This window comes from Amia ocellicauda, chromosome 14 (assembly GCF_036373705.1).
Source record: "Amia ocellicauda isolate fAmiCal2 chromosome 14, fAmiCal2.hap1, whole genome shotgun sequence".
NCBI classification, from domain to species: Eukaryota; Metazoa; Chordata; class Actinopteri; order Amiiformes; family Amiidae; genus Amia; species Amia ocellicauda.
In genome coordinates this window covers 19,015,801-19,029,121 of record NC_089863.1, presented here as the reverse complement: position 1 = coordinate 19,029,121, position 13,321 = coordinate 19,015,801, and the positions used below count along the sequence as shown (strand labels likewise).

General features: G+C 40.2%; 1 protein-coding gene across 1 annotated transcript; it reads left to right on the top strand.

Moving 5' to 3' along the window:
* Positions 1-2,304: 2,304 nt before the first annotated feature.
* LOC136767842 (butyrophilin subfamily 1 member A1) lies at positions 2,305-13,059 on the top strand. Its single transcript, XM_066721877.1, has 9 exons — positions 2,305-2,589; positions 3,143-3,243; positions 6,043-6,117; positions 6,726-7,073; positions 7,700-7,978; positions 9,005-9,124; positions 9,693-9,719; positions 10,320-10,337; positions 10,898-13,059. The coding sequence occupies exons 3-9, from the start codon at positions 6,045-6,047 to the stop codon at positions 11,425-11,427; spliced, it is 1,395 nt and encodes a 464-aa protein (XP_066577974.1). The 5' UTR covers positions 2,305-2,589; positions 3,143-3,243; positions 6,043-6,044; the 3' UTR covers positions 11,428-13,059.
* The last annotated feature ends 262 nt before the right edge of the window (positions 13,060-13,321 follow it).

The following is a 13,321-nucleotide window of genomic DNA, read 5'->3' as shown; positions in this document are numbered from 1 at the left end:
CCCTCGGTTTGAACTGAAGCACAAACTCCGCCCCTTATCTGCTCAGCACAAAAGTAGAGCGGTTTCTACAGCCTGACGTCATCATAGCGCATTCACAGAAACGCCATCTTGGTGGGGTGGAAGAGATAGGACCACGTTTACTTTTATTTGATATCATATTGTATTTATACATTATGATATGTCTAATTGCATTTAGTTGAGTAGTTGGTAAAGTTTTTCCAGCAGAAAATACTGCAGTGTCTAAACGTTAACTGGTTGACGTTTCTCTAGTGAGTCTGGGGTGCTTAACAGGTCCCTCATGATCTGCATCTGTCTCACAGCCTCAGCTCGCCTGCCACAGCAACTTTTCAGATGCGCGATTCTGCACAGATTTCTGCGGGTGGGGCTTAGGCACCCTACTATTTAACATAGACTTGAATAACTGTATATATACCTGTATCTAACAAACATTTACAAAGCAGTGTAAAGGTATATTAAACATGTATATTTTGATTGAACATTTAGATTTAAACTAAACAATGTTAAAGCTAAATATGTATTTTGTTAGATATTTAACTGATATATTTAACTTAAATCTTAAACGTTTAAAAATTCATAATCCCAACTAAAATTATGTGTAAAACGAACTTTTAGCGTGATTCCTAGTTCTGAGATTCTTTTTTTCTTTTTTTTTGTATGCAGGCACAGACAGTGTAAACCAGGCACGGTGAACCTTTTTTCACTGGAGTGCCTAAAGTCTGGTTTGTATACTTTGCTAAGTTACAAAGGGTGCCAATGACAAATTAGGTATATCAAAGTTTATACAGGGGCTAATTAACCAATATTTATATTTATTTTTTTGTTGTAATTTAAGTTATTAATCAAAAATGCCAACAAAACAAACCACAATACAGAAAAATCTAAAAACTATGGACAGATAGAACCATCCCATGCACACACACGCCACCTGCATCCACTGCCAACCCCCCCCCACCACCTTGAACCCACCCCCTTATCCCTAATAATAAAATAATAAATGAATTATATCATTAATACATAATTTAAATGTTTCAATATTGCTACAGTGCAGTAAAATGCATGAATCACATTTAATCACGCATTAAGTTTGAGGATTATAATGCTAAAGTACATTTAAAAACCCCATTAAAATCACAATCTACCCCCAAAGCAAAGTCCCACAGATTCCCTCATTGCCCTGCCGTTACATACAAGAAGAAGAGGTTTGTTCATTTGGCTGCATTAGTAACCCTTATACATATTGTTTTGTGTTTTGTTTGCACTTGCACTCAATCATTACCAATGTGCCTTAGTTTTTTTTCAACGTATATTTACTTAATATCTACTGCTTTTACATTTTGTAAAATAACTAAAACGGGTAGATTAATATACATCTTGTGGCACATGTTTTAAGACAAAACATAATGCAGTGGTATCAATCTACCGTGAGCACAATTTCTTTATTTTTGAGAATTTACAAAAAGTAAATTTAAGTTTTTAAATTGCTGGAGTGTTAAATATGAATGCTTGTGGCCATTTCTCCATTTGATACAGGAGATAACGGTTAACAAAATGCTTTCCACAAGCGTGTTCAACAAACCCGTCCATTGCTGACACAATTCATCACAACAGCTCAGACTCACAGTTTGTCCTCTTCCTCCCGGTCCCACAGCGCCGCACCGCAGCATAGTCATCATAACACTAACACCTCGTCCGTGAAGTGCAGATTTTCGCAGTTCTGCGCCGATCTGCGCAGCTCCACCAATGGAAACGCAGGATTCTGCAGTTCTGCGCATAACTGCGAAAATCTGCGCACAAGAACCCAACCTAAGATATGAATATTCAGAAAATGACTTGTGGGCGGTGCCGTCACTCCCAAATATACTGACTGGTTTTCATAAAGTGCCAATCAATTTAGACAATTGAGGGGTGGGCTGGCAAACGCAGATAGTCGCTCACTTGGCGTGCCAACCTATACGGCTCTGCGTGCCACTCTGGGCACGGTGCCACAGGCTCGCCATCCCTGGTGTACACTTTCACGCAGTGTGTGAGAGCACGGAGCCAGAAAGACTGTTTGAGTCACTGTGGCTGCCCGCGTCAAAAGCCCCTTCCACACTGAAATGCCACCCAAATGCAGGCTACGGTAGCCTGCTTTTGTCCTATTGCTCTCCATTCACACTGGCTTTGAAAGCATCGATTATGGACGGCCCCCATAAATTGGGTCTGTGCCCACCTCGGCCACGCCATTCAACATTTCCTGGACACGCCACTGAATAAAGGGCAGATCCCTTTCACACCAGAGCACAGCGTGTGATTTTGTCCTAGGAACCCACCTCTAAGCATGGTTACAACGTGTCCAGGGTTCATCTTAAATTCAGTGGCATAGTCCCAGTGATGCAACTACGGAAATCCAGAAAGGCGGGTTTAAAATTCCCTGTTGCAAACGTGGCTTTTGTACTTCTGCTATAATGCGATACAATTGATGTCTGTGGATCAAACATGCAAATATCATGCTACCGAGGAACGGGAATGTATGAACCACAGGAATGACACGATTAGTACCTCAGCGCTTCATCGCAGTTGGATATAAAGGTAGGCGGTCAGGGTTGATAATGGGGTGACGGATCACGGTTGCGGTTCGCGATCATTCGTTTTCTTGTGTGTTTTTACCTCGTTGTTAATTTGGAAAGTGTAACAAATATGTCGTTGCGGTTCAGATTCACATTTTTCGGCCGTTTGTCATCGCAATCGTTTCCCCCAGACGATGTAAACACTTGCTGGTGATTCATAGTCTGCTTTGCCCAGTAAAAGTAAAACAATATTAAATACACCAGTTTAATAAAACACCGTCCATGCAAAACAATAGGCTACAGTTCTTTTTTGTATGCATTTGTTTACTGTTTCTTCCACTGATGTTGCCTACGCCTATTATGGTTTTTCCAATTTCTAAATCCGTCCCGGCTGGGGGGGGGGGGGGGGGGGATTCAGATATTGAGAAACCATATGAGTTCATCAGTGGATGAAACAGGAGACAAAAAAGAGACTAACAAGGAACTAGCATTGTAGAAACAGCAATGTACAGACTGCGCTCCCTTATCCCACAGATGGTGTGTTCTTCAAACTTTTTGTAATACATTTTCTTCAGATCCTTCCTTATATCGGAATAGAGGTGTAACTGCACCCACCTTACTCCAGCGGCAAGAAAGAGCCAGATGTGCAACTGCGTCAAGGCTTCTCTGTGACCAGGTAACCCCCCCGCTTCACGACAATTACCAACCGTATCCTTCACGTTTAACTGAAATATATATAGGCTTCCTACATGTCTCACATTGCGTATTTTTAAACTTTTAAAACTCTATCCGCCAATTCGCCACTTAAAGAAATAATAATGTAAAAGTATGTAGGTCGAAATGAACGTTTCCGAGGCGTAGGCTATAATAAATCAAGTTCAAGGTTGTTTAATAATTGCTACAAAACCTTCATTTTAGTCTCATCATTAGTTTCCTCGTGTAGTCGCACTTTTTTTTTTTTTTGGAAGGCCATGTTTGGAGTAAAGTAAACTAATAGTGAATGCAGTATTTAAAATTATATTGCATTATTTTAAATATCTGTCATAAAACTGAACATATGACTTCGGCTTGTAAATTATTCATTTTCATCTTTCATAGTTTTATAAATTATTTACTAGATACTAACAGATCTGGATACTAGCAGAACCTTATTGAAGTAATACAGTATTGAATTGCCTCAGGTGACGATTACAATAACACACATAGAAAACTTGACATGGTACTTTTTCTAGCTCTGTCAGATATTAGTGTCAGTCTGTGTCCAATTACTAGCCTGATTAAATGGCAAATTCCAACAACACCTCTGCCAGAAAGTTGGAAAAGAGTTGAACAGTGTGCAGGGATTATTTCTATCTGTATTTGCAAGAAAAAGAATGCCATACTATGAAAAACAGGTTTTATACATTTTTTTATAATGCAGTCATGGATTATCTACACTTTTACTAACTTGCAAATATTTTAGAGGTTGTTGAACTTGTGAAATGGGGTGATGAAGGTTAACAGTAGACTATTTAGCCATTATTAATAAACTTAGATTTGAGATTTATCTTTTATTGTAAAGAAAACTGTAAATATTCAAGCAGGATTGCTTTTCACTCAACTCAATTTTTATATAAATGTCCCATATAAGTGAATTTCTACAATTGTTTTGTGGAAACCCTGTGTTTCTTTGGGGGAGGTTCCATTTGTGACATTCCCGGACTAATGGGAGGTCTTCTTTAATACATCTTTATCATTATTACAGGAATGTCAAAAGTGGAATCTCCCCCAAAGAAACGTAATTTTGTCATTTATATTTCTGTAAATTATATTGTCATTGGTGGTGTTTATTTTGTATTATCATGTTCTTTTGCAGACTAGAGTTTAGACAGGAGAGAGAGAAAGGACAAAAAGAGGCAAAGAGAGATGAGGGAGTGAGATGGAGAAATATACTCCCTTAATTGATAGGCAAACAAGGACCCAATTTAATGAGAATAATTCCAATATAGGTTATTCAACTATAACGAAACACTGCGGAGACATCCAATCGGGAAGACTTGACTAAAGTTTTTCTAAACATTACTATCATTTAGAAGATTACTCCTTTTGGTTGATGGACAACTACGTAACATCAATGAGGTTTCTAAGTTACCCCAGTAAGTTGAGAATCCTGGAGTTGCCACTGAACCCACACTTGGTCACCAGCAGCTAAAGACTGCCATTCTGAGTACATTGTGTAGTATTTGTGGTTTGAATGTAGCAATATATATAAACTACAGAAAGTGTATCACTAATCTAAAATAGCAAATTTACACCTGCCAAAAAAATCTCCTTAGAGCAAAATATTCACTTTAAACTGTGCAAAAGTTGCATCACATTTGTCGATGTTCAGGTGAATTAAAAAATATATGAATTATTAATGGGGATTTATTTTTATTCTACATATTAAAATTTAATATTTTTTTAATTGCTACGTATAGATTCACTTTATTTTGTGTATATCATTTGATGTGAACTGAAACAGTATTTTTTAGAATAGTGGTTAATATGTAACCTTTGGGAGAATGGAGAAGACAGCCTCCTATACTTTCATCAAATGAAAATGAAAGTAGGAAAAACACAAACTGTTGGGATACAATGCTATGATTTTCAACGGTGTGTGAAAATTTCACTTTAGCACTAGACAATGAGTACACCATAAGAAAATAAGAAAATGTTTGAATATTTCAGTTTTTATTCAGGGCAAAGAAATGTATTTTAGTAATGGTTCCACAATGTACAGTAACATTTATAGTATTAATAGCAGTTCATAAAGTAGTAGCTCTTCAGAAGAAAGTTAAAGGGTAGAAGGCCTTTCAGTTCAGCAGGTTTGCTATGGAAACAATTCAGGGATTGTCAGTGTGTGTTCATAAGGTTTCATATACAGCTCTCTTCAGGTCTCTGTCGAAGAGGTTTTGTGAATAAAGCTGGGAGTTCACACAGGAAGGGAGTTGGGTAATGAGGAAGTAAACCGAGGGCAGTGTGTGAGGCTGTGTGATAAAACTCAGCTGGCAACGGTCTGCCTCCTTCTGAATCACACCACCCTATTTTAAAGTGTGACAAGTAACCCCTTCAGCACATCCAAAACACAGGTTTACACTACTACTGCTGCTGCTACTACTTCTACTACTACAAATGCTATTTCTGCTACTTCTACATCTGTCCCTGCAGCTGCTGCTACTACTACTACTAGTTGTACAACTGTGGCTGCTACTAATAGAAATACTACTCTTTTTGTTGATACTACTACTACTAGCACAAGTGTCTGTTGAGGGGCGTGAATGTGTTCCATTACAACTTCCAGATTCTCCCTTATCTGCGTAACACAGCCTGAATACAGTATTCACAGCTGTTCCGCCATCTCCCACAGTGGGGTCTGACACTCCCACACCCCACCGATTCCTCACACTTGACCCCACCTGGGAATTGTCACTGCTAATCTGTCCGTCTCTTCCAGGGATGAAGCCCGACCCTTCGGAGTGGCTCTGTGTGATTGCCCTGCTGCTGCAGCACTGCTCAGTCTCAGGATCAGGTACAGTGAGAGCAGCTTTGCTCTGCCAAGTGGGGCTCAGACCCTCAACAGCAGGGTTTCAGCCCAGCCCACCCCAGATGCCTGCAGTTCAGCTCTTCTCATTGGTTTCTGAGCACAGGAGCCCAAGGAGATGAACATAAAATCAGTTATATTAAAGGCTGCTTCTCAGGAGGTTGTTGAGGTATTACTGTCTGAAAAGCTGTGTCTGGGACTGGGTAGTTCTGACCCCAGTGGGTTTGTCGTTTCAGCACTGATGGGCAGAAGTAGACAGTGGAGAAGTATTTTTTCCATGGAAGCTTCATTGTAGTTTCCATCTGAATCTCATATTTTTCTAATCAGGGGTGGTGGTCAATCCCCTCCCCCCCAACAACAACACTGGGGGCATCTTCTCGAACAGGAAGTTCAGAATGGATGGGAGGAAGTGTAGGGACAGACGAGTGTGCTGGTAGCTGGGTGTAGGTTTTGAGACATCTCTATTTGACCCATCATCTATAACAATCTGGTGCTTCATGCTAGTCATGGACCATACTGTCTATATATTTTTTTCATCTATATGTTGGTCTGTATAAAAGACTGTTTCTTCAACTGTGTGATTTGTCTCCCCACAGGGAATTTTCAGGTTCTCGGCCCCACTAAACCCTTTGTCATCTTCGCCGGAGAGGATGCCATTCTGCCTTGTCATCTCTCGTCCCGCATCAGCGCAGTGGGCATGGAGATCAGGTGGTTCAGAGAGGACCACTCGGCGCCTGTGTGTCTACACTGGAGGGGCAAGTACGACAACGAGAAGCAGATGGCAGCCTACCAGAACAGGACACGACTCTTCCCAGAGGAGTTCAGGACAGGCAACGTGTCTCTGGGCCTGATGGCGGTGCGAGGCTCTGACGACGGTCGCTACAGATGTCTGGTTCAAACTGACGAGTGGTACGAAGAAGCTCTCATTGACGTTGTCGTGAAAGGTGAGGTTTATTGGTCTTGGTTCTTTAGGTGTCTGCACTTTTGCGATGAATCAACAATTACATCAAGAAATAGATGGATAGAGAACAATAATAATAATAATAATAATAATAATAATAATAATAATAATAATAATAATAATAATAATAACAATAACAATTTATTTAAACCGCTCTTTAGAACTACTGTTCTACTCGTGACAAATGTGGAGGTTAAAGGTGAGAGTTTCATTGGTTCAAAAGAGCAACGTGGCATAGACGTTTTCGGTCTTGGTCGCCTGGGTGTCTCTATACCTCAATATAGAGCATTTCTCTCGACCAGTACGACAATAAAGAGGAATGACCTTCACATTGTGTATGTCACGTGAACTCCCAGCCCAGTGGCTATTATCTGCTGTTCCTGTAGATGTAGATGATACACTGTAATACAGGGTTCCCTTGTCACATTTACACCAGTGGCATTTCTCAGGGTAATCAGGGGAGCATTGACATAAGAATAAAGTACCTAATAAGGTGATACTAAACTTTTATATGTTCTGGTCTAGAACATTGATGATGTCTCAGCTGTCTTTGTATGAGCTTCACTGACCACCCAGACAGACTCACCCAGCTGTACTAACCCCTGCCAGCTCTGGGGACCCTGTCCACAGTGTCCCTCCACTCTGAAGGAGGTCAAACCCAGCTGCAGTGCAGGTCAGAGGGATGGTACCCTGCGCCCACAGTGATGTGGACAGACAGCAACGGGCACAACGTCACCAATCAATCCAAGACCACGGTGGAGAGTGACGGTCAGGGGCGTTTGAATGTCAGAAGCTACTTCCCACTCAGACAGAATTCCAGTGTCTTCTGTTGCCTGATCCGGAGCACAGTGCCTGAACCAGACTGGGCATCCCAGCTCCACATAGCCAGTGAGTACTTCAGGTTCTCTCAGTTGCTAAAGCGCAATTATGAGCACTTTCAATGAGCAAACCTGAACAGGAACACCAAATACACAATATTATTATTATATCTCTTAGCAGATGCCCTTATCCAGTACGACTTACAATTGTTACAATATATCACATTATGTTTACATACAATTAATTACCCATGTTTTGTGAGATTCAATTAAAATACTTTCAAATATTGAAAATGTTGTTTTTGTGAAATCAACATTTGAATCTAAAAACTAATAATTGCTTCTGTTGATAATATATATTTAAATACTACTTCGGCTATTTGGAAAAATTGGAAAACTATTTTTGGCCTAGATCTGCAACATTCCAGTTCTTATAGAGTAGATTTTTACTGCACACATTTAAATAATAATAAAAAATAGTAATAATCCTAACTGGCTCATAACTTCAATTACTCAACTAGATGTTGTAATTCTTACTGTAATCGAGAATAGACAAATTCCTTGACCTTCTGCTGTTTTCAAAGAGCTGATACTCCCTAAGTGTCACATGACACACTTCCTTTGCAACCGATTGCACACTGAGGTGTCACTTTCTGTAGCTCGCTGTTCCCCTTTTCATTTCAGTCACTGCAGGATGCTGTTTCAACACAACAGACAATTCAATAACCATCTTTGTTATTCTACCATGCAATCAAGTATATGTTATGTAGTTTTCTTCTTCCAATCTCTCATCTGATGTCTAAATTACTCTCTTTGTTTAATAATTTTCACGATATGGCTTCTTTTCAGTTGTAGTGGACAAACCCAATAGGCATATGTAGCAGAAAGTAAATAGTTTGTTTAGGCCTAGACTCACATGACTAAGGGAATGATGACAACAAGAGGACAAGGACCACCTCCATGATGTGCTACACTGGGTGCCACTGCCCTCGTCTGTCCCAGTATTGTAGTGGCTTTGCTACGTAGGCCCAGATTAGCAGCGGAGGAGTTGTGTGTGAGGGTTCCTGTGGATTAACCTTCCTGTTCTGTTTCGCAGTGGACTTCTTCCCTTACCCCTGTGGGTGGATGGTGGCCTTCCTCCTCACCACAGCTCTCTCTGTGGTCACTGGTGTGGTGGCGGTTCCTCTTCTGTTGAGGCAGTGGAGGAGAATGGACAGTGAGTAGCTTGATCATAATGTGTGTCACTGTGAATGCTGTAGCTGTTCTTAAAGACACTGTTACCTTTGACATGCACCCTCAATCTAGATAACAGAGTGGTGTATGACCATCACCTCAAGAGCGATAGGTGACTGATCATCGAGTGGGGAGGATCTTTAGCCTTTTTGCACACACAGACTCCCAGATGCTCAATTAATACCCTATTTTCAAGAACTTTCTTCTGGCTCACCAGGCAGTCAATCACATGCAGCATATTCCTTAAAATCCACAAAACTAAAAGACCCTTTTATAAGATTATCATTGGATAGATAGATAGATAGATAAAATCTCTGTGCTGTCCACTTGTAAGCATGTCTGAATTAGTCACTCCTATGAGAACAGTGTGCTGGGGATTCTCTGTGCCTCTGAAGAGGGTTTACACTTCCACATTGTGCTGTAGCCCCCTTTTTTAATATTGCAGGATGAGACTTTTCTTGAGTCTATTTTCTTAAAAGCAATCGCTACGATTTCAGTGGACTTGCTGGGTTCACAGGGTTGCTGACTCCACTCCATTTCTCTTTTTGCAGAGGAGGAGAATCTGTGGGCATTTAAAGGTAAGTAAATCAATTTGGTGACATTTGTATTTCTTGGGGATCCACTCTGCATTAATTCACCCGAGCCTGTTACAAGTCCTCCCTCCAGCCTGAGAGCAATAGTGCCTGACAGGGGAAACATTTAGTCTCCATCTGAGGCAAGTTTCAAAGACCCACATGACCACTACATAGCTGTTTAAACTCCAATTTTGTGTTTCTTACTTTTTTGTCTGAATTCTCAATAAAGCATAAAAAGCGCATTCTCTGTTTTTTATTTGTGAAATGCCATGTAAGTTGCATGTATTGTCTTACTTTTCACATGTCTCCCATAAAGTCACAGCACAAAATTGTGGTTTATGAATTTTCAATTTTTGTGTTGAATTATTGGTTTACTCTGCGAATTTGGGTTACAGGCATGTGTAAGTTAATTGCCAAATACAATTACTTTCAAAGAATATTTCCAGAATCTGACAATGTAGAAAACACTTACTTACAGCATGTGTCATGAAAACAACAAGACATTCAGCGTGCATCTTTCTTGTCATAAGTGTGCAATATGAAAAGGCAATTTGATTGGAATAATATTTCTTCATCTTTAACGTATGGCCTTGTTTCTTGCAGGTCTCCTGGGCAAATGGGGTGAGTGTTCTTTGCTGCTGATTTATGAGAAGCAACCTCATCTGTGCGCTCCCACACATTTTATTTACACGTCACCGTAAGAGACAAGGTGTACTGCACCAGCATTGAGTATCCTTTATGATGTGATTGGAAAATCCTTTTAAATTTGACTTTAACTAACGCTAGAGATTGGAAATATATTATAATTATATTTCTTAGCAAACACCCTTATCCAGGGCAACTTACAATTGCTTCAATATAGCCCAGGAGGCCGAAGCCCTAACCTGTGCTCCACACTGCTGCCTGATTGATTAATAATAGTAATAATACATGTCGGCACTGTCCCATCTTTTCTTCTAAATTACTTATTCTTTACTGTACATAGATGTTTCCTTTGCTTGCTGGTGGGTTTATTTCCTTTATCCGCTGCATTAATAAACAAAATGGTCTTTTCTGCTGCGTCTCACTCGGCTTCACTTGAACCCTGTCAATGTGTGGATGAATTTTGATGGTGGTGGTATCACCCTGGCCGTGTTGTTTATACGCACCACACTATATGTTTGTGTCCCCTCCCTGGACAGTGGACGTGACGCTGGACCCTGACGTGGCGTACTGTGAGCTCGCCCTCTCCGAGGATGGGAAGAGAGTACGACGGGGAAAGCTGCGGGAGGTTCCCGACAACCCCCGGCGCTTCGACTCCTGGTGCTGCACCGTGAGCCGGGAGAGCTTCACCTCGGGGACACACTACTGGATGGTGGAGGTCAACGGCTGGTGCAGGATAGGCGTGGCTCGGGAGTCCGCCCAGAGGAAGGGGAAGTTCGCCTTCACGCCCCAGCAGGGATACTGGGCTTTGGGATCCTTCTCTTCCGATTTCTCAGCGCTCACCGACCCTGTGACTCCCCTCCCCCAGAGCCTACAGCCCAGCCGGATGGCGGTGTGTGTGGATCTCTGGAGGAGGCGGGTCTCCTTTTACAAAGTGGAGTCCAGGGCTCATATCTACACCTTCGCTGACATTCAGTTCACTGAGGGAGATAAGCTCTATCCCTTCTTCTGGACTCTGGATATGAATAGGGACCTAGTTATTCTGCCTCCTGTTGGCTCTGTAGATTAAAAAGACTGCTGATTTTTTATTATTATTATTATTTTTACTAGTGCTGCTGCATCTGTTACAGTAGTAATGTAATAATTGCTTACAGTTCCTGCAGTAGAAATAGCAGATGTGACTGCAACAAGTTGCCTACTTAGGGCTCTGGACTCGTAACTGGAAGGTTGTGGGTTCAAATCCTGGGTGGGGCAGTGCTGTTGTACCATTGAGCAAGGTACTTCACTTAGATTACTCCAGTAAAATGCTCAGCTGTATAAATGGGTACAAATGTAAGTCACCTTGGATAAGAGCATCTGCTAAATGACAAATAATGTAATGTAATGACTGTCTCTTGCCATCCCACTGAGCTGGTACATCAAGATTTCTGGCTCCCAGGTGTCTTTTATACAGGTAATGAGCTGAGATTAGGAGCACTCCCTTTAAGAGATCTCAGCTCGTTACCTGTATAAAAGACACCTGGGAGCCAGAAATCTTGCTGATTGATAGGGGATCAAATACTTATTTCCCTCATTAACATGCAAATCAATTTATAACTTTTTTGAAATGCGTTTTTCTGGCTTTTTTTGTTGTTATTCTGTCTCTCACTGTTAAAATACACCTACCATTAAAATTATAGACTGATCATTTCTTTGTCAGTGGGCAAACGTACAAAATCAGCAGGGGAACAAATACTTTTTTCCCTCACTGTATACTGTGCTACCTAATAGGGATGTTTAAATGTTAACGAATTGATAAACCTTTAATGTTTATTATATACAAAAATCAAATTACCCTAGATACTGATGGGTACAAATTATTTCTTCACTTTATTGGACATTATTATTTTTATTATTACATTATTATTTGTTGTTGCACCCCTTCACACACACACACACACACACACACACACACACACACAAAATGCTGATACTATTAAAGCACAAGTGTGTTGTAACTCCTTTTGTTTATGTATGTACTCTTAGAACTAATGTGTTAAATTGAACAACTGTGTTAAAATTTACAAAATTACAACACAATGTGTCTATTTAACACAATGTGCTTTGGTGAATTTTAACACAATGTCATATTCTTAAGCTATTGCTAACCGGTTATACAGGTTACTTCTTCATCAAAACTTATTTTAAAACACCACAGGGGCACTTTTCAAGCATTGTGCGTTCCAGGTGTTTGTGTGGTGTTTAAAATATTTACTAAATATTCACCCTCGATCCTGCGCTCGCCTACATTATTGATTAAGTTTTACATTTTTCAAAGTTGCATTGATCTTGAGCTCAAGGTGATGAACTGTCAAGTCGATTTGAGCCACACTGTTATCCCTTCATCTTTTTTTCCAAATGTGAATGGCTTTTCTTTTCCATGGCTTTAGTCCTTTTTTCATCTTTTAGGTGTTTTGATCTTGTCTTTGTCTATTTGAGAGCTAAGACAAAAAATAGAAAATACATCAGTTCATACTATTAGAGCACATCACACTTTATTCTGTGTGAGAAGGTAAATCATTCTGTATTATTGCATCATTTGTTATGCCTTCTCACACAGTGCAGTTACATTGAATACATTAATAAAGTGAACCAATGGTTATACATTATAATATTACATGCAGGCCTGAATTCAGTATAATAAAACTATGCCTTATTGTTATTCATATTGTCATATTTTTCAGTCTGAATGACATATGAGAGGGTAAATTAAATATATATATATATATATATATATATATATATATATATATATATATTGTCACGTCCACAAGGACCAAAGGAAGGCATCCAAGTGCAGGCTAGAAGTTGAAGCAGATAATCCAATAAGGGCAAAATGAGAGAGAGAAAACAGAGACAGTCCAAGATCGATCGATCAGGCGAACAGGCTAGTGGGGAGATCCAGAAGGGGTAAACGAGAGACG